We start from the raw sequence: 26925 nt of genomic DNA, 5'->3' as shown, positions 1-26925 counted from the left end.
AAAACAAAGTAATTAATCACGATGCTAACTATCAAGATGGCGCTCGAACCGGAAGTCCCCCAACTAAGTTGGAGGACGGGAAAACTTAATGAACAACATGTCAAGTGTGCAATGACACTTCATATGTCAAACCGCCAACAAAACGTCAACGACCAACACGAAACGAAACGCAAACCGCGCGCCAACGAAGTGAATGAAGAACGATATTTTGTTTTTTTGTTTACTTTATTGCTGATTTTCTTATGAAAATAATTAAGTTGGTGTACTTTCAAACTTAATAACATAGATTTTAGTATTCGTGTATTACAAAAGTGTCTTTGTCTTCGTGTTTTAAACTGTCGATAAGGTAAGACCACGCCGGCGAGTTTACCGTAAATTTTTATTAAACCATATTAATTTGAATAAATTATCTTATTCTTTGGTATTATGACAATGCGCCAAGAGAAACAGAAACAATAACAGAGCGTTTGACTAACCTTGGAAACTTTGGTTTTCAATATACTTAAAATTGCCATTCAAACTGAACGTTAAAAATACTAACTATTGAACGCTAACTGTAGATTTATCTCTGTTTGGAAAAGTATTCTAGTGCCAGATAATTTTGGCGCATTGTTTCACCCGCATATGTTTCTGTCGTATTTATATTAATCTTCTGAAAGTTTCGAAAGGGAAGCATCCCAAGAATTTATCTACCTACTGTTCTCCCATACAAACGCGATTTTAGTATTTTTTGAAGATTTGCAACTATAGCAGTTACTTTTTTTGTGATAAAAGATCAAAAACTTACAATGAAAAATGATCATCACCTTGAGGGTCTCCGGCAAGCTCGGTTCTCCATACAAATGTAGTTCCGCTCTCATTACAAAACAAGTAGCTAGTTTGCTCTGAAACTTTGTACTTACAATAGGATAAGGTATATCTATGTCTGTAAATAGTTTATGTAGCTTCAGATATCATAGTTAAAAACATTCAGTGAATTTAAGTTTTTCATACAAAACATGTTTTTGCTCTATTTCATTTGTTTTATAAACTGGAGCTATATAAACTAATTTCAGACCTAGATATACCTCATGTCATTGCATGTGCAAAGTTTCATTACCATCCAAAACATAGTTTTAAAATAAAAACGGAGCTCCGTTTGTATGGGAAAGTGAAATTCGGCCGAGCTTGCCGGAGAATCTTACAACACTCAAAAATAAATTTGGATACACAAAATAAAATGTGTTTGTACAAGACAGCTCATGGAATGCCTCTAGATAAAATTGTATAAATTTTTATTGCTGTTCAGTAAGTATATGTGGCATTCCATGCCTAAAGGTTCCTTGTGCTCCATGTGCATAAGGACCCTTTGCTGATGGAAAGCCACATATAGTATATTTTCTGTTCAACACCAGGACCAGGAGTTTGCAGTATCCTTTGCCAAGTGAGATTTGCTGCTTCTAATCTTTAAACCATGGATGCTGCTCAAGTAAGCATTTATATAGTCTCATTTATCTGTTAGGTAATTCGCACTTGTATTGTAATGTGCGCCGCTCTGATATATCTGATGGCGACTGTACTAGCACCTTGTCTGTGTCGATATAAAATACCTTGACTAGCTAACTAGCTATATTCAATGCAGAGAAACCTTTTTTACGGTTCCGTACCCAAAGGCTAAACACGGGACCGTATTACTAAGACTCCGCTGTCCATTCATCCGTCCGTCTGTCTGTCCATCTGTCACCAGGCTGTATCTCATGAACCGTGATAGCTAGACAGTTGAAATTTTCACAGATGTATTTCTGTTGCCGCTATAACAACAAATACTAAAAACAGAATAAAATTAATATTTAAGTGGGGCTCTCATACAACAAACTTGATTTGGCCGTTTTCGTGCGAGTCCGACTCGCACTTGGCCGGTTTTTTAAATACATTTTCATTGTAAAAAAAGTAAGTATGACATACGACATACCCTCTAATAATTTTCATAAATGATACATTTCATAATGATGTATGGAGTGAGCACTATGTCTCCTTAATTCTGTTTGATGGTAGGTACATACTTTTGGAATTCTGCCCGTGTCGATATTTAACCATTTGACTGTACCTCACCATACCTTTTGTTTGTACCCTATGCCTAAAATAAAAAAAAACCTTTGTTACAGGAAAACGCAGACATACGCCCGGCCAATGTTGAGGAGAATGAGCTTGCAATGCGCGAGCGAGCGGAGCGGGTCCAACACGCTATATCATGTTGGGATGCGGGCTGCAGCCAGCCATTTTGTTTGAAAATAACGGTCTTTACCATTTTTTATTTAACCAACCTTGTCAATAGAAACAGCCAAAAAATTAAAATTTTGTATGGAGCAAGGCTCGGAACCGGTTTTTTCTTCATACAAAAAATACTATTATTATTACGTTCTTTTTCGATCTTTGGTTTATTATTTCATTTTAAATGGGACTAATAATACGAAGCCACCTAAATACATGATTCAGTCCTACGTAAAGAGTATAAAATAATTAAAAATATTGGACTACACTCGGGTGTAGAAAGAATGGGCGGCCATCCCTCAAGAAATTGTAAAAAATTAATAAGATGAAAAACCGTATGACTGCGTGTCGTAGGGCTAGAGGAGGCAATACACTGTATTAAAATGCTGAAAATTATTTTAATTTTTCCTTAGAATCACTGTTTTCCCATTATGAATAAGTTATACTCCAGTACGCATTTTTAGGGCGGCAACGTTCTTAGCCCTGAAAGTCTGAAAGTATTGGCAGCAAACCTGTGAAAAGCACATCAATTTATAGAGGAAAAGCCAACCTTTCATTAGGTATATAATATGTCACAGTAACGCTTACAGTTTCTACAGAAATTGAAAAAATGTTAAAAATGCTGGGGTGGTCCGATTTCTTTGCACCCGAGTGTATTTCGAGGTTTTATAAAAAAAAAACGGTTCTGAGCCCTGATATGGAGATCGATCCATCATCGAGCCTACATTTTTTTTACGTCCTGATTGTCTGCTGAGTCCTGCCTGAGCCCTTACCACGAGTTTGACGCTGTCATATTTGCTTGCTTAGCGTGTGCGTAATTTACATTGCATTCCATGCATCTCGCTATTCTCGCTCGTACTGGCATAAGTTAGCGAATATGTCAGTGTCAAACTCGTGATAATTCTTATGGTTTGTTCTGTGAAGGTCAAGGTTCAGGAAAATGTTAGTCCCGAAAGTACCGGGAATTTAATTTTGAAATCCCGGTTCTTTGCTTGGCTCTAAATCCCGGGAAATTCCGGTACTTTCGGTACCGATGTTTCCCGGGAGCAAACCCTAGTCCGTTCCGTAGCGGGTCAAAAACTAGCAAAAATCTTCTTACGTAATAAATGAATGGCGCCTTATAAATTAGTCATCCTTACCCTTTCCTTACCTATGATCATCTCTATTCTATTATTGTTGCTTCTATTTAAGGGGATAGAACGAGAGTTCGTTGTGTGATTGGGGCCTTTGGAGACGCACAAAAAGACGTTTCCAAGGCAACCCACTGTGGCCACTTATAGTACTTTCTGCTTGTAGTTATAATATTGCCTACAATGTAACTTAATATACCTGTGTATATTGTTACAGGTCTTGAAGAACCACTTTGCTATATGCCAGCAAAGAACAAATTGCAGGCAATGCAAACTTCTGTACAAATTCTTCGGTTACCACACCGAAAGGTGCACTGATGACAAGTGCCAGGTGCGATTTTGCTTATGCATAAAGAAGAAATTGGCGTTGAAACAAACTTTGGCATATAAGAGGCATCCTGCTGTGGATCTTCTGTAAGTTTTGACGTTTTATATACTGAAATTGTTTCACCGGATGGTCTCATCGGAAGATCAGCGCTGGAAGTCGCCAGCAACATGCTGAGGTGAGACCATTTCGTGGCACTCTCTTTTTTATAATTTTCTGTTTTTGTGTTTGCGCTCACAAATAAATTATTTTTATTCCATTATATTTATTTATTTTTATTTTATTTAAATATGAAACAAACGGTCATACATAAAATATTGTTACAGTTTCTTCTCTTAGTCTAGACCTATAGTTTCCATTTTTATTAAACATATCTTTATATATAGCACGAAAAAGTACCTATCTTGGCTTAAGTTCAGCAGATTAGTAAAAGGTTACACAGAATTTGCGAATAGGTATCGACAAACATGACATAATAGGTATATTAACACTTAGATATTGACAGATCGCGGCTAGATTTACATACTAGTCCTGAATAAAAAATTTATTGAGCCTATGGTACAATTAAATATGTATTATAAATAGATTTATATGTAGTGTGACTACCTACAACACATTTTACCGCCATTAACAAGGCAAATCAAAATAATTAATAAAACAATTTCATTTGTTTGATATGATGCCCACACCACGCACCACAGGCTACTTTCATCCGCAAACCAAATGAAACTAAAAATCTGTCAAAGTTTGTTGGTAAAGTAAATTTAATGCTTAAGAAAAATATACAGGATATTAAACTTATAGATACAGGGTGATTCAGGAGAAGTGAGCAGTATTACGTTATTGCATAGAGTAACTTATACTAGAGCGGTACTGTCATAGTAAAATTTGTAACCCCAGTAAATTCACTGCCATCTGTCGACACACTTTAAAACTAAAAATAAATATTTATAAAAATACGATAAAATATATTTAAATATGGTTAAATGATTTTTTTATTTGCATTAATTATTTTTATATGATTTTGACCCATGTTCTTTCACTGGTATGCGTTAAAATTATAAATAACAAACGAAACAGTCAACGCCCTCTATACGAGTGTAGGCCAAAACTAGTGGCGCCATCTGATCGAGAATCAAATTTTCGTGATTTTCGAGGCACGTTTTTTCCTTAGACTGTATCCATCTATTACGGAGTTATATCTATCTTTGGTTATTGTAATGTAGTGTGGAATGAATTGTTTTAAATTGCGTGGTCACTATTAGGGGCCGTACGCGTTGGAGGGTCTGCCATCTTGTGGCGTGAATCGGAAACGTAAACTGTACGTTGACACTTCACGCCAAAGCAAGTGCTGCCCACTACAGTTCACGGTACGTTTTCTTGTGCATTGTAGGCTCTGCCATCTTGTGGGCTACATTGGAGGCATAAACTTCGCACCAATAAACAGGGGATTTTGTGCTGCCCCCTAAAGTCCATGCACGTTCCCTATACTTCCGTCAACTACTGTCTATGTATACTGATATTCTTTGCTTTATCCGTGACAAGTCATATTGTCAATTGTCAAATGAAATTCAAAGCACCCTCTATGCAGTTTTAACTCCATTGCCCTTCTCACCCTTACAGACTCAAAACCATCTCTACGGATCGCCTCAACTATTTCGGGGGAGCCCAGGACAGATCGGAATATGCGGTGAAAGTGGAAAACTACATTTACGAACGTGCGTTCACGCAGAGCGAATACTATCGCCTTCTGGCAGTTAAGATGTGGGAGATAGAAATGGACATAGATGAGAGAGAGGATGAGAGATTCGGTTATTATTGGGACCACCGTGACGTGGAGTCGAAGGCTTGTCAGGTAAGGACCGTGGCAGTTTTTACTAGTGTCCAACGGATACCAGTTCTTTTTTATTGAAACCGAAGGTTCGGTTTTGCTCTAGTTTCGGCCCAAACCGATCCTTCGGCTGAAACATGATTTTTATGCCGAAACAGAAGCTTCAGACATCACCAAAAATACAGTTTCGGCGTGGCCGAAAGGTACAGCGGTTTTTAGGCCGAATACAAACATTTAGCCGAAATATGATTTTTATATCGAAACTTCTGTCGGACACCAATTTTCACCGACAAACGGAGAGGTATTATTACTTTGCAAAACCTGTCTGTTTATTTTATATTATAGCGGGTGATGTGTCATTAAATCATTATATTCGTCTAATCTCTGATATGAGAGTTGTCACACGATACAAATGGGGATTTACTTTCCTCAATTTCTTACCTCTACTATTTAATACTTATTTATATTCATCTGAGTGATTTTATTACTCTCAAAGTATGATAAGACGGGCCAATTTGTTCGTAAATTTCCATATAAAGTACCAGTTTGCATTTTTTTAACACCATTTTAACTGAGACCAGTAAAAATAAAAACTGGTGATCTCCAAAGATGTATTCACAATTTTTGTAGATGGAGATTTCTAATCCTTAAGGGTATATATGACCTCCGTCTATTCATTTAAAGCTGGAAGGGATCCCTTTCAGAGATAAGTTTGCCCTTGTCACCTCAACCTATACTGTATGCGTACAGTAAGCATCAAATAGACCAAACGACAGCCATCCGTCGATCTGTGCGAATGCTATCACCGATGTGTTGCGTCTGGGCATGGAATACTATATTCCCTACTCAGACGTAGCAACCGGAGGCACAGCTCGTCCATGGTTCAACGCCGAGTGTGACCGGGCAGAAGCCCTTAAGCACGCGGCTTATTTATCGTGGGCTGATGCTCGTAGTCGTAAAGATCCGGATGTACAGGCAAAGAAGCAGTCGTTCAATAGAGCAGCTAAGTCTTGCAAGAAGGTTATACGGAAAGCCCGATTTCTTCACGTTCGCCGTGTAGGCGCCAAGCTAGCTTCTTACCCGTCAGGGAGTAAGGCGTTTTGGTCGCTGGCAAAGTCGGTTGAGTCGAATTTCTGTCGCCCCTCTTTACCTCCATTGCTGAGGCCAGATGGATCACTGGCGCATACAGCGAAAGACAAGGCAAACCTGTTTGCCTCTCTTTTCGCAGAAAATTCGCGTCTGGACGCTGGCGTCGCTAAGCCTCCCTCCTTGCCTACCTTTGGTGCTTCAATGCCCGAAGTAAAAATACACCAAAGGGAGGTATTGAAAGCACTGCGCTGTCTAGACGTGAACAAAGCTAGTGGTCCTGATGGAGTTCCAGCGATTGTGTTGAAAACTTGTGCGCCTGAGTTGTCTCCAGTACTGACACGCCTGTATCGTCTTTCCCTGAGGTCGGGTCAAGTCCCCGAGTCGTGGAAGCTTGCAAACGTACAGCCTGTACCTAAGAAGGGTAGTCGTGCTGACCCGTCAAATTATCGACCTATCGCGATCACCTCCATACTTTGTAAGATTATGGAGCGTGTTCTGAACACCAAGCTCCTGGCATATCTCGAAGGTAACGATCTCCTCAGTGATCGGCAATACGGTTTTCGCCGGAATCGGTCTACTGGGGACCTTCTGATTTATGCCACCCACCTATGGGGCGAGGCCATCGAGAGACATGGTGAGGCTATCGCCGAGTCCCTCGACATTTCCAAGGCTTTTGACAGAGTCTGGCACGACAGCCTAATTAGCAAGCTTTCTGCGTATGGGATCTCCTCTGGCCTGCGCTCCTGGATCACTGATTTCCTGAGGGACCGATCTATTCGAGTTGTCCTAGATGGATGCTCGTCTGATCTTTTGGCTATTAATGCCGGGGTACCTCAGGGTTCAGTCCTCTCCGCGACCCTCTTTCTACTGCACATCAACGATCTGCTCAAGCCCGGTATCTTTGGGTACGCGGATGACAGCACGGTTACGGAGAGATACCTTGGTGACGCGAGGGTCAGTGTAGCTGACACCAAGATCCTCAGGGAGACCATGGTGGAGCGATTGAATCTGTCCTTGGATGCCGTGTCCGAATGGGGCGAGGCCAACTTGGTTGGATTCAACGCCACTAAAACACAGGCGTGTCTTTTCACTGCAAAACGGAGCCAGTTTACCTTGGCTCCCACTTTCCGAAATGTGTCCCTTCCCGTGACCAACACTTTAGAGCTTCTCGGTCTAAGTTTAAAATCAAACTTAAACTTCGGGTCGACTATTGAGTCTAGGGCTAAAACTGCTGCCAAAAAACTTGGTGTCCTATTTAAGGTGAAGCGGTATTTCACGCCGAATCAGCTTCTCTCCCTATACCAAGCACAGGTACGCTCGTGCATGGAATACTGCTCCCACCTATGGGACGGTTCTGCCAAATATCAGCTGGCGGCCCTGGACTCGGTAGAGCGCCGGGCTCATAGACTCTTTGGTGATGATCCATCGGTCAAGTCAAGGATACAGAGCCTTGAGCATCGCCGTCGAGTCGCTTGCCTATCGGTGTTCTATCGGATACATTTCGGGGAGTGCGCACAGGAACTGCACGACCTGATCCCACCTTCCCCTTTCCATCATCGGACATCCAGGCGCGGGGAGCGTATGCACCCGTTCGTGGTCCACATTCCATTCGTTCGGACGAAACGTTTTGCCTCCTCCTTTTTGGTACGGACGGCTAAGGAATGGAATGCGCTCCCGCCATCTGTATTCCCTGATCAATATGACCTCGGTCTCTTTAAAACAAGAGTGAATAGGCTGTTACTGAACCGGTGAGCTCCATCTTAGGCCCTGTCTTCACTTTCCATCAGGTGTGACTAGGGCCAATCGCCGATCAGTTTATAATAAAAAAAAAAAAAAAAAAAAGTGACCAAATATATCGTAATTACACAATTTTGTTACCATACATATGTAGAAATAAAGATGTTCCTATACACGGTGGCTAAAAAAAGTGCATTTCCGTTGCCATGGAGGTTTTTGGATTATACTGAGCAACTTTTACTATGGGACCAACCCTGAAATCGCGAAAATAAATTTGGCTATTTCATACATTTTGGCTGGTCCATTTTCTATGGGAGGGGCGGGTACATTTCGTTCGTGGTTGGTCCCATAGTAAAAGTTGCTCAGTATAATTCCAAAACCTCCCTGGCAACGGGAATGTACTTATTTTTAAGCCACCCTGTATACTTAACCACTTTCGCCATCACTATTTATTTGACTGTACCTGTCATAAAGTGATTACTAGAGAGCGGATTAGAAGTAGCGATCTCAATATTAATATGGATATGACTATTACCTTTTTATTATTTTTTTATTTATTATCATCATAATTTTTGCCCAATATTTACAAAAGCTTCCAAAAAGGTTTTTACTTTTATGTTCCGATAAGTTACATTATTTTTGTGTGTAGAAAAAATAATAAATTATACCAGTCATATCCACATTAATATTGAGATAGCTACTTCAAATCTGCTCTCTAGATTTCTGTATTTTATAGTGCCATCTATCTTACGTCTAAATTAAATGAACTTATTTTTAAAATCGCACTAATATGAAATATTTTTCCTTACAGACTGACGATGTTCTCATTATTGCACCGGAGGACAATTGAAAATTTAACAATTCTTTCAAGTGTCTTATGATACACTGCAATGATAGCAATTTGATTTGTGATATTTCTGATTCATATTCGTATAAGCTTTTTATGATTTTTTGTACACATTGATATGTCAAGAAGCCGGGTTTTTTACTTCGTTCCGAGGACAACTCAGCAAACTTGATACAATGAATGTGTAAACAAGGTTTTGATTTGATTAATAAATAAGGACCTGTTTGTTTAGAATAAGTATAGGTTTGATATAATTGTATTAAGAAATGAAAACCAAAGACTGCAATAATAAAAACATTATAATACTTAACTTTATTTTTTAAACAACCCATAAATTGCCACAAACGATACATATAATATGTTGTAAGTTAACTATTTCTTACATTTATAAGTTTTATAACTTTACAGTTTGATCTTAAAACCGCCAAATCTGGCCAGCCTTTTGTTACCTGGGTCATTCTACTTTTTACTGCAGGTTTTTTTGTCCTTAGAAGAAAGTAATTAAATTTTATATTTTTAGGGTTCCGTACCTCAAAAGGAAAAAACGGAACCCTTATAGGATCACTCGTACGTCTCTGCGTCTGTCTGTCCGTCTGTCACAGCCTATTTTTTCCGAAACTACTGGACCAATTAGTACACATACGTAATTTTGTGACCTAAAGACGAACATGTAACGTAAACAAATAAATTTTAAACATGGGGGCCAAAATAAAGTTTTTAAAACTATATCGTGTTACATATCAAATGAAAGAGCTCGTTATGAGAATCTCAAATATAGTTTTTTGTAATTTTAAAATAAATACTTAAGAAGTTATTTAAGAAAATAGCCAAAAATGACCATTACCACAAACAACCTACGTAATTTGGGCGGATAATTTTACAAATAATGTTTTGATAATTTGCGTAAATAATTGTGATATTTTTATTAAAATCGTTTGATTCTACATTGCTTTGAGTGTAACGTAATTTTACGATGTTATTCTCACATATTGCGTTAAGAGGAAGGTGTAAAATACCCATGAATCTAGTATAACATGGATCGGTCATGAGGGGTGGGGCGAAATGACCGAACGGGATAGTCTTATGTATCTTTCAGTAGTAGTGACAGAGAGCAATATATTACTTTTTGTCTTTGTCATAGTTTCACTTTTCCACCGCTGCCACAATCGAAATTGTGGCAAACAAATAAGTACGTGACATGTCATGCTTGTTCGTTGCTTGTTTAATTATTGTTGTTTTCTATGAAATTGTGCTTTCTCTTATAAAACATAGTGATGGTTAGCGTTTTGAATTGATAAAATAATGGTGAATTGTTCTGTAATCGGCTGTAATAGCCGCTCTGAGCAAAAATATGAGAACGTAACCTTTCACACGTAAGTACGGTATTTGTAGCCCACCATAAACCATACAAAACGGTAGGAAACGAAAAATAATTTGAGACAAGGACAAACAATAATAACGCTTTCTCTGCTACTCCTACTGAAAGATACATAAGACTATCACGTTCTGACAGTTCCCTCCACCACTCAAGCCTAAAGCGAGGTTTAGACTACTAATCTATGGTTTAGACTAGCAATAACTTGCATGCAATTTATTTTACATTGCCGACTACTAAGGTAAATTTAATACAAAAGTTTGAACAGATACCGCAATGTAATGAAAATCAATATAATATCAGTTTTCTAAAATTGAGTTGAGGACATTTGCTTCTCTTTTATATTATTGTGTGTACTTTGAATTTTGTGTTTTTGAAAAAGAAACCCGTACGTTAAGCTCCAGACTACGCGGCGCGAAGCCGCGAACGCGAGTGTAGAGTTGATCTCGCTGATTATCGAACTAGTCTCCACACTCACCTTCGCGGCTGCGCGCCGCAATTCGCGCACGAGTGTGGAGTACCTTATAAATATATTACAATACTCTTTGGTCCTAGTGGTTATATACTCTTTGGTCTATGTTCTTGCCCACAGACTAATAAGAGATACTTAAGATACTTTCTTGCCGGTGCATGTGGGAAAGGAAGGAAGCAGAAACACGTGCTATTCGCTCCGTGCAAAGCGGGTGGTGAGGGAAGCCGAAACGATCACAGCGCTCACTACGGCTAAAAAAGTCATCTACGTCGGGAGGCATGTCCTGTCAAATGTATGATTTTGTAGTAAACATTCGATGTTTTTAAGATAAAAATGGTCTACACAGCAAGCTGTGTTGTTATAAATTGTGAAAACACTAGCAGAAATAGTGACTGCAAATTTTATAGATTTCCTACAACATTGTGGAAACAAGAACAGCGCAATAAATGGATAATTGCCGTAAGAAGAATAAAGTAAGTCACCTATCCTAACCTCTAAAATCATACCTTCCTTAAATACGCAATAATTTGATTTATGTTGTAATCGTATGAAGTTTTGACGGTGAATTATTTTGTTACAGTCCCGATGGATCTCTATGGCACCCAAAACCGGACGACAGAATTTGCAGTGCTCACTTTATCAGTGGTAGAAAAGCTGATGAACAAGCCAGTCCCAGTTATGTTCCAAGGATATTTCCCCCTGAGTACAAATCAAGGCGGATTGACGAAAATGCCGCAATATCGAGGTTTCAACGTTATATGGAACGAAGAAACGCGAAAAAAATAGAAGCAGTTAGTGCTAGTGCTAGTAATACAAGTGAGTTTGAATTGCTAGAAAATAGTGTTAGTGTGTCTTTAAAAATTGATAGTGAATGTCAAGTGGACCTATATCCAGATGGACAAAATCCAGGAAAGACGTTTACCTGTAACAGGTACATATTTTATGGAAAAGAAACATGTGATGCAGATGTTCAAACAGAAATAGATATCAGTACAAAGATTATGAAGGATTTTAAAATAACAAAACACCGAGGCTGTAATACTGCTAAAAGTATTTCTGTGGATCGAGCCACCATAACTGACAATAAATATTTTGCTGGATTTCAATCTATTAAAACCGATGAACAGCTTCTAGATCTTGCAGGTGTTACTCTTAACAACTTCTACTTTTTATTAAAAACTACACAAAAAAATCACAAATATATGGTGAGCGAAAAAGATAGACTTCTACTTTTCTTGATGAAAATGAAACTTGGTGTCACATTTTCAGCACTGAGTGTTTTGTTCGGTATTCATAGAACAACAGTGTCAAGAATATTCTGCTCATACGTTGAAGAAATAGCAGCTGCTACATCGAATTTGGTTTTTTGGCCAAACAAAAATGCTGTGGAGCAGACAATGCCAGAATGCTTCCGTCCGGAGTATAGTAACACTCGAGTAATTATTGATTGTATAGAGTTTCCTATAGAAGTACCATCAAGTGTCGATAATCGTGTGTTATGCTACTCACACTATAAGAAGGGTTTTACAGCTAAAGTGCTTATTGGTATTACTCCAGGAGGCTTCATTTCGTTCAAGTCAAAAGTAAGTGGTGGAAGAAAAAGTGACTCACAAATAACAGTAGAGTCAGGATTAGTCGACTACTTAGAAAATGGGGACATTGTATTGGCTGATAAGGGATTTCCGGCAATAAAAAAGGTAATTGATGAAAGTGGAAAAGAAATTGCTATTATTATGCCACCTTTTCTCAAGAATAAAAGTGAATTTACAAGAGAAGAGACAGATGCAACTTATAAAATAGCTCGAGTCAGAATTCATGTTGAAAGAATAATGCAGCGACTAAAAATTTATCAGATTTTACATAAAATTCCTGAAAATTTATTTTATCACATTGATGATATTTTACATGTTTGTTGTGTACTGGTAAACCTGCAACCACCTATATTTTCCAACAAATAAAACAACAGTTTTTTTTACAATACTTATGTATTTGTACATTATTGAAAAAGCTATTAAAACATTGCATTTTAATTTGTTTTTATTTCACACATAAAACCTGTAAATGTTATGTTGCTTTTCATGCCTGATGGACCCTTATGCACATGGAGCACAAGGAACCATTATTAGGCATTGAACGCCACATATTTATAACATGGGCCCGTGGACCTATGAAAATGTGATAATCAATTTAAGGTATGTTATGACCTAGCACTGGACTGATCAAGATCTTCACAAGTCTACTGTACAGTCAAGTTCATAAATGTGTGTAAATTTTATCACCATATTTCAATGGATTAGGTGAAGAAATGTATGCATATTTATGAATTCGACTGTACATACCTACCATTTGTCATATATTTAGGTATGTTAGGATTCTAGGATATTAAAATGTTAAGTTCCTTACTTACATTTAGAAATGTGTATTGCAATTTTGAACTTAGTGTGATACTGCAATATTCAGCTACTTTACTATACCTATAAGTACATATAAAAAAAAACAGTAATAAACATTTTCAATTACAACATTTAAACATTAATATAATTTAACTCTGTTAACTAAAATTTTATAATTAATCAGTATTTAGTACAGCTAACAACATAAATAGGTGATTCTTTTTTACACAAACATCTTTAATTCAAAACATAACACAAAGACTTGGAAGAGGAAAACAATGTAGAAGTTGACTTATGTCATTTATATTTAATAATGATGCTAACTGTACTTATTGAGATCAGTAATAGTTACCTTTTATTACATATTTGAAATGTTAATTACCTAACATTGTATTAATTATATTTTTACCTGTAAAACTACGCTGGTTTTTCTCACTTTGGCTTGTTCTTGTAGAATACAAGAGCGGTAGATAATAAGCAAAGTAAAATTCTTCACTTTTTAAAATTGCTGCTTTAATAAAGTCTTCGTCTCTGTCTACTCTTACTATGCAACTACCTTTTGGTGAATATATAAAGAGATCACATATAGTCATACCAGTGACATACATTTGCACTTGGATTTGGGTATAATATAATTTGCTTCTTTTTAGTTCTGGTTCATCATTCACAAACTCCAAATATTGCACGTTACATTTTTTTATATCAAAATCTACAATAGGTTGGTTTTTACAAGATATAGGACATTTAACTTCTACTAACATTCTGACACATTCATAGCATACAACTACACCGTCTACACTAGTGCACAACCAAGGCTGATCTTTGCTAACAATCACTCCGAGTCTAATTACTCTGCAGGTTGTCAAAATTTGGTATTCTTCCAATGCATACTTTTCATTATTTTTACCATACTGAGTAGCTGAGCAATCAATTGGATTTGGAAATAAAATCTGTTGTGCTAGTCTCTCCACTGTTTTTGTTTTACGTACTTTTATGTTGTGTACATTAGTACTGGAAGAAATTCTTAGCTTCCTCGCCGAGTACCACTCTTCGCACATTGATTGTTCTATTGTGTCACTACATAATTTAAAAATGTCTTTATCTTCCAACACAACATTTGTTTCATAAAAGTTTTTTAATGTTTTTTCTATAACTAGACTAGAATCACTTTTGTATACTTCAAACTCTTTTCTAAAAATATTAAAGTTTTCAAGGCATGTCACACAATCTTCTCTTTGAATATTAATATCAGTCTGTTCTACTAAATTTTGGACAACTTTGCTAACGGAAATTTCAATATCTTCTGCACAATTTTTTGCAGCAGCTTCCAGTACACGTTTCAAGGCACAATCTTCCTTAAAATCTCAGACACCAAACTGAAAAGCCTCACACTTGTGTTTTTTTGATGTAGGATACATTTCGTGGAAGTATCTGCCTTTGGAATACTTTTCGTTCGTAAATTGTCGGACACTTGGCTTGCCCCATCTTTGTTCCTGGCTGGTTTTAGTGGAACTCTCTTCATGATTGATGTAGTAAATTAGTGCTGCAATGTGCTTGCATTTTCCACTTTTGTTATAAACACAATCGCATGTTACACTTGTAACATGACGATTGGTATTAAGAATTAAGGCTGTCTTGTACGCTGTCGCCGTCACAGAGGCTTGACGAACCACTCTGGCTTTGATCATGGAGCTCCTGTCGCCTTGCCGGATGTCTTGCACCTCCACTACGTGCCCAGCTAACACCAAATTTTTGCCCTTATTCATTGTTTCGGGCTGGAAGATAATTTCATGAGTAATGGCACGAAACCCTGTTTCCGTCACAAGCACGTTCATTTTTAACTGAAAACCACAATGCTAATGTAATTGGCAATACAACCACCGTCCAAATATGTCTAATATACTGTAAAATCATTAGATTTCATTGAAATTATTACGATGTTTACTTACTTCTCGTTTGAAAATTTTGTGACAGATTATCCCAAAGTTGCGCCCGCTAGGCGGCGCTGTCGTCGTGCACGGTCCCAATATAATACTTATCAGCAGAAATTTCAAATAATTCCGTGAAAACTCCTTGATTTTCACTGGTAGTTTTCAGTGTATTCGTTAAATCTACATACATACTACGTGTGCTTAATTGCACCACATTGCAACATTGTGTTGTGAGTTATATCAATCCGAAAATGACTGAAGAAAAAGTAGCTGAAGTAGCCGCGGAGAGTAATGGAAAAGAGGAGAAAGCAGAAAATGGGGCAAAACCTGAGCCCATGGATGAAGCAGAGCTGGAGAGTGCTATAATTCGGCAGGTCGAATATTATTTCGGTGAGTCATGTTTGCTTTCAAATACACTCGTTGCAAATTGCAACTGCATTTTATCGTTTGGTCAAGGATCTTTTATTACGAACATGATTTAGTTTTGTAGTTACAGTATATAAATGTAGTTTACTGCGCGCTTAACATCGTTTTGGATTAGTACATGTTTGGGTTGGACTAAAGCAAAGGGGGTGCCGACACTTAATTTTTTTTTCATCGGAGTGATGTTATTATGACACCTACTTTTTATTGTGTTATCGTAGAGAATACGCTAAAATAGGCATGTTTTGTAGGAAAAACTTTTCTCTAAAATCAAAAATGGCCGAGATATTTGACCCGCAAGTTGAAACCACTACTTGACAAATTAAAATCAATCATTTGGAACAGTAAATTTAAGTAACAGAGACAAGATAGGTGCGACGACGAGAGAAGCGAGGAGGAGTGTGTTAGGTTGACCGCGATGATTGCGATCAAACAGAATATTTATTGTATAATTTATACATGTTAATCATGGTATATAGAAACGCTAATGCCTATCAAATAGTTCACTGCTCTTAGAATCCAAAAATAAAAACTATATAATGTTTCATTTCATCTTCATGTCCGATGATGAGTTACTGCACTGTAGTTATTAGGTTAATCTCTTGACAGACCATAATGAAAACTTTGCAATTAACATAATGTAACATTAAATATGTACAAATAACATGTTTACTGCCAAAATGGTCAATCTAGACTAAACCGACGACCGATCCGGTCCGGTTTTGGTTGACACAGGATAAAGAAGGCGCAGGCTGCGTTTGCTCAGTTAAAGGCTGTTTGGGAGTCAAATTTGCTTACGCGACGTGTTAAACTTTCCCTCTTCGAATCCATTGTGAAATCAGTGTTGCTTTTTGGCTGCAAAACGTGGAGAGTGACGAAGGGCCTAACAAATAAACTTCAAGTCTTCGTCAACAAGTCGCTCAGGTAGATCCTTCGCTTTTTCTGGCCAAAAACTATTCGTAATGAAGACCTATGGAGTATATGCCGGCAAACACCCATTGACGAATAAATCGCGACACGGAAATGGAGATGGATAGGGCACACTATTGAAAGACGGGAAACGAATAACGCAACGCAACGATTGGTATATATTGAGAATATCTACTTACTTTTCCTCATCTGTCAAAAGAGGAAAAAACGATAATTTTTTTATTTTGTTGTTTCTGCATCCATCCACACTACAAGCTGTGTTATTTGTCCGTTACGAAAACATGCGCGTGGTGACGTGCGTGCGTGAGCGCGTGTGGCAACCAACTGGCCAGCTTTAGTACCGCCGGCGGGAAGCGAGTTGTAGGTATAAATCCGAGCTCGCGCGGAGTTCCATAGGCCTGGCCTAGTGTTCAAAATATTTCGAGTCCCCTGATTTATAAGAATAGTAAGAATTGGGATCAATTTAATGCGTCCCGTTTTTCAGGTGACCTCAACCTCCCACGTGACAAGTTCCTCCGTGAGCAGGTGAAGCTGGATGATGGCTGGATACCGTTTGAGATCCTCATCAAATTCAACCGCCTCGCTAAGCTCACTACGGACCTGGAGCTCATTGCTAAGCTGTTAGGAAGGTCCAGAAGTGGTCTACTTGAGGTTTGTAGGCATTTGTTATCTTAAATTAGAAGGTATTATTTGGATTTAAATGCTTAAGCTCTTTATACTTTATACTAAAATTACACTTTGGTTGAACTTTTGGCTATCCAATATGCTGACACATTTCGTTATTTCATGCAAAATCAGAAATGATTGTAGTGGACAATTAATTTCCTATTTATGTATTATCATTATACATCGGGGTGTTTGTTGTGGGAATGTTTTACACTAGCCAAAAATAGGAAAAATCTTTAAAAACCGATACTATTTTAACATTTCTAAGCACATTTGGAGCTTACTATTTTAATTCATAGTTTGGTAATTATTTTACAATAAACAAAGCTTTTACACAAAATCATTCCCGCACCAAAAATCCCGATGTATGATTATCATATAAAAACAGAGCTTAGAAGGAGTAATGTTTGTTGTTAAAGTTTACAAATTGTTTTGGAGATCCAGATATACAGGTTGATTCATTAAAGCTGGCACAAATGGAATAAACAAAACTTTCATTGTATGAGAGACACCGTATACAGTCAGCCATCATTTTATTGGTTAATGTGATACAAAGATTCAAAGATTTATTTGTTCAACATAGGTAAGTTACAAGATGTTAAATACATATTTCAGTATCACTATGTCGTGCCTATTGGCATACAAATTCAATAAAAATACACGCTAATCATAATATCACAGAAAAACAATAATAGTCAAAACAGGGTTATGTCATGCAGTAAATCTTAATTAGGTAATTCAGTCAAAAATTCTTTAATAGAGTAATATGCTTTCTCGGTAAGAAAAGCTTTTAGGTTTTTTTTAAAAACATTATTCTTGTTTTTACATGCAATTATATTCGCCGGTAACTTGTTATATATTTTGTGAGCCATTCCAAGTATGCTTTTTTGTAGAAGTGCCGTTTTATTTGGTACTTTTTGCATAGACTTTAGTTTGTTTTGAAGGCGAACGCTTTTAAACTTACTAAATAGGCTGTGGTTTGTATTTACAAAATTGGCCATTTCGTATATATACAAACATGGCAATGTAAGAATTTTGAGACTCTTAAAAAATGGTTTACATGGCTCACTTTCTGGGACACCGCAAATTGTTCGTATGCATTTCTTCTGAGCCTTAAATAAAAATTCTTTATTGGTGGAGTTTCCCCAAAAAAGGATACCATATCTTAAATTAGATGTGACATAAGCATGATAGGTGGTTAAAAGTGTCGATTCGTTTGCGATTTTTTTCAAATTGTACAACGCGTATGAATATTTACTTAATTTATTACATATATTGTCAGTTTGTGTTTTCCATGTCAACTTATTATCTATACTTAATCCTAGAAATTTCGTTATGTCCGTTTCATTCACTTTATGTCCCTTATAAACTATGTTTAAACTAGTAGATTTGGTTCTTTGCTTAAATGTCATAATATTTGTTTTGTCCAGGTTTATTCTAAGATTATTGTTATCAAGCCATTCTATAATAGTTTCTAAGGTATTATTTATGTCAGTTTCATATGATTCTATATTTTGTCCAGAAAAAATAATGGTGCTATCATCTGCAAAGAGAACCATCGGGTGTACCGTAGCTTTAGGCATATCGTTAATGTAAATTAAAAACAATAGTGGGCCCAACACACTTCCCTGGGGTACCCCATAACAAATACTCCTAAAGTTAGATGAGTAGGTTTCCTCTTTTTTCGACACACATAGATATTTTCATTCATTCATCCGTGCCAGCTCTTGTAAATCGACTAATGTACTACTTGTATGTATGTGTACTATTTTAAAGGAAAAAAATATGACAGCAGGTCTATGACGTATTTGTAGACTGTTAATGGTGAACACTATATATATTATGACTTTCAGGGTTCCATACCTTAACTTAAGAGGTACAAAAGTAAAGTAATCCTTACGGTGTAACTCTCTCTGTCTGTCACATTGCTGCTTGCGCTATTCAAACTCAGTTGTGTATAGCACTTTCATATTGGAATCCAATGTTTTTTTTTTTTACTGTACTGATAAAAAATGTAAACTTTCCAGATCTCAGAAGACAACAAGAAGGTCCGCAGAAGCCCCGACATGCCCCTACCCGAGATGAACGAGGAGCGCCGTAAGGAAGTCCAGGGCCGCACAGTGTACGCCAAAGGTGACAACAAAAGAAAATGTGACAAACTTTGTGACGTCACTTTAACGTCACTTGTTTCCGAATATTTGGACTTTTTGGTATTCACTCTACAGCTAATAGGGGATATTACTGCAATGTTCTGCCACCAGTGCAGAACTAGCCTTTTTAGTAAACCATAGAGTAACTTATACATACTGTACCTTTTTTGACAAGTTTTCAGAGATAGAGAGATAATAAAATATGACATTGATGCACCAAGGCGGTTTGTTTACAGAGAGAGGACCTACCGGGAAACGCGAATCCGAAATTTTACTATCTGCCTCTTTATCGCTCGAATATGAAAGAGTGACAGAGATGGTAGATAAAGAAATTTTCTTGTTTCACGATAGTTTCAGATGGTGGTAGTGGCGCCCTGGCGCCCCCTACGCAGTTTCGCGAAACATACCCTAGAGTTTTACTATGATAAATTGCCAAATATGTGACGTCACACCAGGGGGGAGGGGGTTGCCAAATGTGACCAGGTGTTTCAAGGAGGGGGGGGGGGGGTAAAAATCGTCAAATTCGTGTATTCACTACCAGGGTGACAATCGCTTGCGCTACAATAACGAAACGCGAAACGCTGTGGGTCTCTCTTTCAGTCTTCCATATTAGTGCAACAGTGACAGTTGCGTTTCGTTCGCTATGGAGCGTAAACGGTTGGCACGTTGGCTACGCACCCAGATATAAAGAGCACGTTGCGTCATATAGATACAACCATCCAAAAAAAATAAAATTTTGCAAAGCTATAATAGATAGTTGCCATGTTTTGTTCTGCCCGCACATCAACTTTAGCACATTATTATTAAGATTAAGTTTCTCTGATCAAATCGGGGAAATCCTGACGAAAGGCCAGGTCAAGAGCACCCTAAACCGGCGAGCGTGTATGAGGAATGTTATGAAAGTGAAGGAAGTGAAAGAGGTATGTCAGGATTGTAGCAAGTGGAAATCCGTGGTCTCTGCCTACCCCTCCGGGAATTAGGTGTGATTATATGTATGTGTGTATAACGGCCCGGCCACGACATCGCGCGGCGGCGGCCATAGGCTGGAGCGAGACAGCGATCGGACCTTTCGTTCCCACTTATGGCCGCCGCTGCCGCCACCGCGCGATGTCGTGGCCAGGCCGTAAGGATTAGCAAAATAATGTTTTTGTTTTAATTAAAGGTTTCCCCAAGGATGCAGCTCTTGATGATGTCCTGAAGTACTTCAAACAGTTTGAGGAGGTGGAGAACGTCATCATGAGGAGATACCAGGACAACAAGACTAAGAAGCGGCTGTTCAAGGGATCAGTGTTTGCCACATTTAAGACTAAAGAACAGGTATGGTGACAATTTATCTTTTACTTAGTCTTTATGAGTGCATCAGTGCAAACTTAAGTTAAACATTTATCTAATTTTACACTGCTAAACTCTGGCTTGTTGCTCAATTTATCATGTTCTCCAATCTTCAAAATGTTAAAAGTTATTGATTTGATGAGAGCAATTGAGTCACTTAACTCCAAACTCGGATAAATCCATGTGTCAAGACTATGCGATTTTGGTATTAAGAAAAGGTAATAGGGTAGATATTTGCTGAGTTTGAAGTTAAGCGACACAATTTCACTGGTCTCAAAAATTTAAAATTGAATAAAACACTGACAATTTTGTTTCTCATGGGGGCCTGGGGCCCGCTTGTCAACTAATCCCAAGAATTGACGTAGGAACTAGTTTTAATAGTATAAAATGACCATGTCCACAGGCACAAAAGTTCCTGGAACAGAGCGACGTGAAGTACGAAGAGAACGAGCTGATCAGGAAGTGGCAGGAGGCCTACGTGGCCGAGAAGCAGGAAGAGTATGCCGCCAAGAAAGAGAAGAAGGAGAAGAAACCCAAGAATGTGGAACAGGTAATATATTCTGGCATTATAATTTAGCAGTGGATACAGTCCTAAAATTAACACACCTAATGACCTTCGATCTGAATCCCTTAGTTTTCTAATGTTTGTTTTAGCTTATCATATTAACAGCAACGGCTTTTTCTGTCGCTATAACAAGAAATACTAAAAACAAAATAAAATAAATATTTAAGTAGGGCTTCCATACAACACACGTGATTTTTTTACCGTTTTTGCGTAATGGTACGGCTACGGAACCTTTCATGCGGGAGTCCGACTCGCACTTGGCCGGTTTTATTTTAGATTGTTTTATGTTATTTCTACCGTAAAGGAACATTTGATTTGAGGAGGCGCTTGACTCCCTGTCAAATGGAACGGGTGTGCGGATCGCCATTCCTGAAGAAGCAGTCATTCAGTATAGACGATAATTGTTACTCAGCTAACCTGTGAAAAAGAAGAAAATAAATACAAGAGCTGATAATCCATTTTTAAATATCTACCACATCCTCCCTGATATGTCGTAACCCTTTACACTACTTAGGGCCAGTTGCACCAACCACAATTAACAGACTGATCAACGTCAAGCAGCAGAGAACTATGAAACTTCCCATACAATAAAACTTAGCGAACGCTAAAACGGTGACTGACGGTTTAGTGCAACTCGACCTTAGACTTATGAACTGTCAGTATTAATTATGATGTGTTCTTGCAGGAGCCTCCTAAGGATGAGTTGAAGTTACCGACCGGCACGGTGCTGCACATCGCCCACGGCAACGACAAGCTCAAGCGGGAGGACATCAAGGAAGGATTCGCTAAGTTTGGTGGTAAGTGTCTCAACTCATCATCATCTTCCTCACCACATCGCCCACGGCAACGACAAGCTCAAGAGGGAGGACATCAAGGAAGGATTCGCTAAGTTTGGTGGTAAGTGTCTCAACTCATCATCATCTTCCTCACCACATCGCCCACGGCAACGACAAGCTCAAGCGGGAGGACATCAAGGAAGGATTCGCTAAGTTTGGTGGTAAGTGTCTCAACTCATCATCATCTTCCTCACCACATCGCCCACGGCAACGACAAGCTCAAGCGGAAGGACATCAAGGAAGGATTCGCTAAGTTTGGTGGTAAGTGTCTCAACTCATCATCATCTTCCTCACCACATCGCCCACGGCAACGACAAGCTCAAGCGGGAGGACATCAAGGAAGGATTCGCTAAGTTTGGTGGTAAGTGTCTCATCTCATCATCTTCCTCACCACATCGCCCACGGCAACGACATGCTCAAGCGGGAGGACATCAAGGAAGGATTCGCTAAGTTTGGTGGTAAGTGTCTCATCTCATCATCTTCCTCACCACATCGCCCACGGCAACGACAAGCTCAAGCGGGAGGACATCAAGGAAGGATTCGCTAAGTTTGGTGGTAAGTGTCTCATCTCATCATCTTCCTCACCACATCGCCCACGGCAACGACATGCTCAAGCGGGAGCCTATGTATCACTGCGACCATCCCTGATCTATTGTGATCGCCACCTACAACAACTCTCGATCCAAACCTGCAACTTCAAACAGCTGCAGGATCGTTCTGATTTCGAGAGACTTTACCTCTGCTTCTTCTTCTTTTTCTAGGGGCTATGTAAGGCTCCAGAGCCTATGTATCACTGCGACCATCTCTGATCTATTGTGATCGCCACCTACTACAACTCTCGATCCAAACCTGCAACTTCAAACAGCTGCAGGATCTTTTTGGTTTCGAGAGACTTTAACTCCTCCGGGCGCAATATATGTCCACCCAGGATCAAGTCACGAGTGCGCATTAGGCAGGGGCACTCTGTGAGGATGTGTAGGGGCGTCTCCTCTGCCTCCATACAGAGTCTGCACCGCCCCATGTCACGTTTCCCCATAGTGTGCATGTGCTTATTTAGGCCGCAGTGCCCGGTAAGCACCCTTACCAAGTTGCGCAGTTGGTTTCTAGACAGCGCTAAGGCGTTCGAAGAAGAAGAATGTTTCCTTTAAATAAAATAAGCTAACTTAAGTTTTTAAGGCACTTTCCCTCCAGGGCCCATTTTTATTTTCATCCTGTATAAATGGCAGATGCAGACAACTACCATCTACCAGTAAGATATGAAAGACACTACTTATACCTTGGAAACTACCCTCATTTTTTCTAATATATTGTTACTAGCTTTTGCCCGCGACTTCGTCTGCGTGTACGTAGTAACAGCAGCTAAAGTTGCTATAATTTTAATTCTAATTTTAAATTTTAATTCTATTTTTTTTTAAGTTGATTGTATTTTAATTTTAATTCTAATTTTAATTTTTATATTTGATATGTAAATTGTGATATATGGATTCCGAATTGTCCGAAATAAATGAATTTTATTTTATTTTATTATAAAATAAGTATAGCGCCTGGAAAAATTCTCATAGCAATTCAATTTGAGCATATTATGCACACAAATTAGCAGGCACTTCATTAATTATCTCAATTCCACTCCGCTTTTTACTTTCTTAAGGGATGATTTTCGGGATAAAAACTATTCTATGTCCTTCTCAGGGACTCAACCTATTTCTATGCCAAATTTCATCTAAATCGATTCAGCGGTTTAAGCGTGAAGAGGGAACAAACACACAGACAGACTTTCACATTTATAATACTAGCTTTTGCCCGCGACATCGTCTGCGTGGACTTAGTAACCCCAGCTAGAGTAAGAATAGCGCCTGGAGGAAATCTTATAGCAATTATTCAATTTGAGCATATTATGCACACAAATTAGCAGGCACTTCATTAATTATCTGATTTGATTTTCGGGATAAAAACTATCCTATGTCCTTCTCAGGGACTCAACCTATTTCTATGCCAAATTTCATCTAAATCGATTCAGCGGTTTAAGCGTGAAGAGGGAACACACAGACAGAAAGACAGACAGACAGACTTTCGCATTTATAATATTAGTATGGATTAACACAAAAACATGTCTGTTTCAGAATACGAAATAGCGTACGTGGACTCGAATCTCGGCGACACGCAGGGCTGGGTACGATTCGCCAAAGAAAACGCCGCCAAAGAGATCTTCGAGAAAATCCCCGATGGAAAACTCACAGTCGCAGACACAGAAGTAACAGTTAAACTCCTCGGAGAAGAGGAAGAGGCCGCTTACCTGACGAAAACCATTGAACATATGAGGAAGAGGAGGTTCAACTATAAGAACAACAAGCACCATAATAAGGGAAGGAATTTCAAGGGGAAACAGGGAGGGAGGAAACGCAGGCAAGACCAACATGATGACGGGCCAGCGGCAAAAGTTAAAGCAGACAGTTAAATTAATTAATATATTTTCCATAAGGTTGAAAGATAGGTATAAATAAAGGGGCTTGTAAAAGGGCCATATTTTTACTGCAATATGTGGCCGACAACTATTGGTGTCTTTCTCTAACATGTGAGTAAGAGGAGGACACCAATATTATAATTGCCGGCCACATATTGCAGTGAAAATATGGCCCGTTTAGAAGACCCTTAGGGGCGTAGACAAAACTGTGTTCCTAACACGCCGATTTTCTTGTGTTTATGCTCAACACACACGTACAGAACTGCATGTATGCATGCAAAATTGGCTTGTCATGAAGTCATAGTTTTGCCTTAAGCGCGTCACACCTTACTTAATTTAGTAACTAACGACAGTTACTGAATTAAGTGAGGTGTGTAAAGCACTAAGCCTACCTCTATCTATCGTCAAAACTCACTAATTACTAAAAAATAATTAAACAAAAATCAACCTTATTTAGCTATTAATATGGTTCACTATGGCTATTAACTTGTGGTAGTAATTAGTGAGTTTTGGCTGTCACCTGACGCTATCTTTCAACTCTCTTTTTCATGCGAATTTTCAACATTGTTTAATGTTTCTTAAAGTAATGTCGGATCTCAAATGTTATTATAAGGATTTTGAGATCAATAAGAGAAGCAATGTAACCGATACATGCTAACGTATTTGTTATCTAAGATAAGATGTTAAGATGACCTTTTAATGAAACTTGAGTTTCTTTTATGTTTTAAATAAAAAACGTAACTGTTTTATATTTTTATTATTTGTACTCCGGAATACCAAACCACTCCCAACGGCCTACCCTTCTAAAACCCATCATACAAATGAATTAAGGACCGTGAGCCATGGGGCCTGTAGGCGCCGTAGACGGGCCATATTTTCAGTGCAATGTGGCCGGCAACTATTGTCTTTCTCTAACATGTGAGTAAAAGAGGGACACGTATAGTTGCCAGCCACATATTGCAGTGAAAATGTGGTCCGTCTACAGGCCCCATTACGAAACTATAGACATTGCAGCATTGCAACAAATGGCATACGATTTTAGATAAAGCTCTTCACACACCTGACCAGCTACTTAACTGCAAATAATTCAATCGATATTATCAAATGCCGTATCCGCAATGTAATCGGTGGGGTTTGTAGAGGCCCTCATACGAAGTTAGAAAGGATGCGAGCTAGGGACTTCCGGTTCGAACGCCATCTTGATAGTAGCCTCGTGATTAATTCCTTTGTTTTTTGCTCATTAATATTGTTTAAAGTGTAATATCGATAGCTTTATTATACAATAATCTTATGTGGTAGTGTGCAGTGAATGGAGAATTAATCTCAAAGCGTGTTTAACCACCATTTTGGAGTCAACGGCCGGTAGTCCACGTGCTTCTCGTAAAATCCAGCTATCGGTTTTACGAGACAACTACAACAGCCACCGAACAGCGTCGTGCTCTAAGAGCATTTATTTTGTTCCTACCCTTTTACGTGACATTGGCTACGGGCAACACCGCCCTCAAGTCCATCAAGAAAAGAAGATGCGAGCTAGACTCAGACGTTATGTGCGTGCGATAGAGATAGGAGAAAATTCTTCGTGCTCAGCGTTCTTGTTTAATCATAGTTTAGCGAACAGGATCCAATCCTATAAAATTTGTCATTTAAATATTTTAAATGAATGACTTCCTTTTGGCAGAAAGTTCAAATTTCATTAACAGATTTTTGTGGATTGGATCCTTTTCCCTAAATTACGTCCTATGGCTTTTTGCGCGAAGTTTGTGCAATCTATAGGGCATGGAGACTATATAAAGGAGCCAAATCTCTATGTATGAAAAGTGTCCATCAAAAAACAGTAATTAGGCGGCGCCACCATGCACCGAAATACTACCAAAAACAACCTACGTAATTGGGTCGGGTTTTTTGTTGCCTTATATGGTTCGTGTTATACTCATGTCCCAGAGCCTAACTAGCGCCACCGGAGAGATTAGGAACTATTATTTAAAGCTGAAAGCGGTCACTTTTGCAACAATACTGCCATAAGAGATTGGCATCCTTTCTATACCATCCATACTATAGGGACCGTGCGCGTTGGAGGGTCTGCCATCTTGTGGCCGGATACCCATACTAATTTACAGAACTTGCCTTTTCTCTGCAGCTGACTGTACATTGACACTTCACGCCAAAGCAAGTGCTGCCATCT

The 26925-nt window shown here is 38.6% G+C and overlaps 3 protein-coding genes and 1 long non-coding RNA gene across 4 annotated transcripts in view; 3 read left to right on the top strand and 1 right to left on the bottom strand.

Annotated features, from left to right (window-relative positions):
- LOC134740516 (uncharacterized) overlaps positions 1 to 26925 on the bottom strand; it is a 245252-nt gene that overhangs the window by 169820 nt on the left and 48507 nt on the right. The window lies entirely within an intron of this gene.
- LOC134741131 (histone acetyltransferase p300-like) lies at positions 145 to 9499 on the top strand. The gene is made up of 6 exons (XM_063673903.1): positions 145 to 346; positions 1395 to 1468; positions 2145 to 2276; positions 3598 to 3794; positions 5329 to 5560; positions 9174 to 9499. Exons 2-6 carry the CDS (start codon positions 1454 to 1456, stop codon positions 9210 to 9212), a joined length of 615 nt encoding a protein of 204 aa, XP_063529973.1. The 5' UTR covers positions 145 to 346; positions 1395 to 1453; the 3' UTR covers positions 9213 to 9499.
- LOC134740463 (uncharacterized) lies at positions 11276 to 13274 on the top strand. Its single transcript, XM_063672908.1, has 2 exons — positions 11276 to 11529; positions 11637 to 13274. Exons 1-2 carry the CDS (start codon positions 11390 to 11392, stop codon positions 13012 to 13014), a joined length of 1518 nt encoding a protein of 505 aa, XP_063528978.1. The 5' UTR covers positions 11276 to 11389; the 3' UTR covers positions 13015 to 13274.
- LOC134740464 (la protein homolog) lies at positions 15479 to 25490 on the top strand. Its single transcript, XM_063672909.1, has 7 exons — positions 15479 to 15770; positions 17218 to 17384; positions 19427 to 19532; positions 20712 to 20866; positions 21285 to 21431; positions 22132 to 22243; positions 24403 to 25490. The coding sequence occupies exons 1-7, from the start codon at positions 15632 to 15634 to the stop codon at positions 24735 to 24737; spliced, it is 1161 nt and encodes a 386-aa protein (XP_063528979.1). The 5' UTR covers positions 15479 to 15631; the 3' UTR covers positions 24738 to 25490.

The sequence above is a fragment of the Cydia strobilella genome, chromosome 4 (genome assembly GCF_947568885.1).
Source record: "Cydia strobilella chromosome 4, ilCydStro3.1, whole genome shotgun sequence".
Lineage (NCBI taxonomy): Eukaryota > Metazoa > Arthropoda > Insecta > Lepidoptera > Tortricidae > Cydia > Cydia strobilella.
The sequence above is the reverse complement of the archived record's forward strand: the minus strand, read 5'-3'. Positions and strand labels throughout refer to the sequence as shown.

Bases quoted from the DNA above. Each gene is read 5' to 3' on its own strand.
- LOC134741131 (XM_063673903.1), top strand. The intron at 2,277-3,597 runs GTCTTTACCATT...ATATTGTTACAG, and splicing joins CATTTTGTTTGAAAATAACG to GTCTTGAAGAACCACTTTGC. The intron at 3,795-5,328 runs GTAAGTTTTGAC...TCACCCTTACAG, and splicing joins CATCCTGCTGTGGATCTTCT to ACTCAAAACCATCTCTACGG.
- LOC134740463 (XM_063672908.1), top strand. From the start codon at position 11,390: ATGGTCTACACAGCAAGCTGTGTTGTTATAAATTGTGAAAACACTAGC. The intron at 11,530-11,636 runs GTAAGTCACCTA...ATTTTGTTACAG, and splicing joins ATTGCCGTAAGAAGAATAAA to TCCCGATGGATCTCTATGGC.
- LOC134740464 (XM_063672909.1), top strand. From the start codon at position 15,632: ATGACTGAAGAAAAAGTAGCTGAAGTAGCCGCGGAGAGTAATGGAAAA. The intron at 17,385-19,426 runs GTTTGTAGGCAT...TAAACTTTCCAG, and splicing joins CCAGAAGTGGTCTACTTGAG to ATCTCAGAAGACAACAAGAA. The intron at 20,867-21,284 runs GTATGGTGACAA...CCATGTCCACAG, and splicing joins CATTTAAGACTAAAGAACAG to GCACAAAAGTTCCTGGAACA.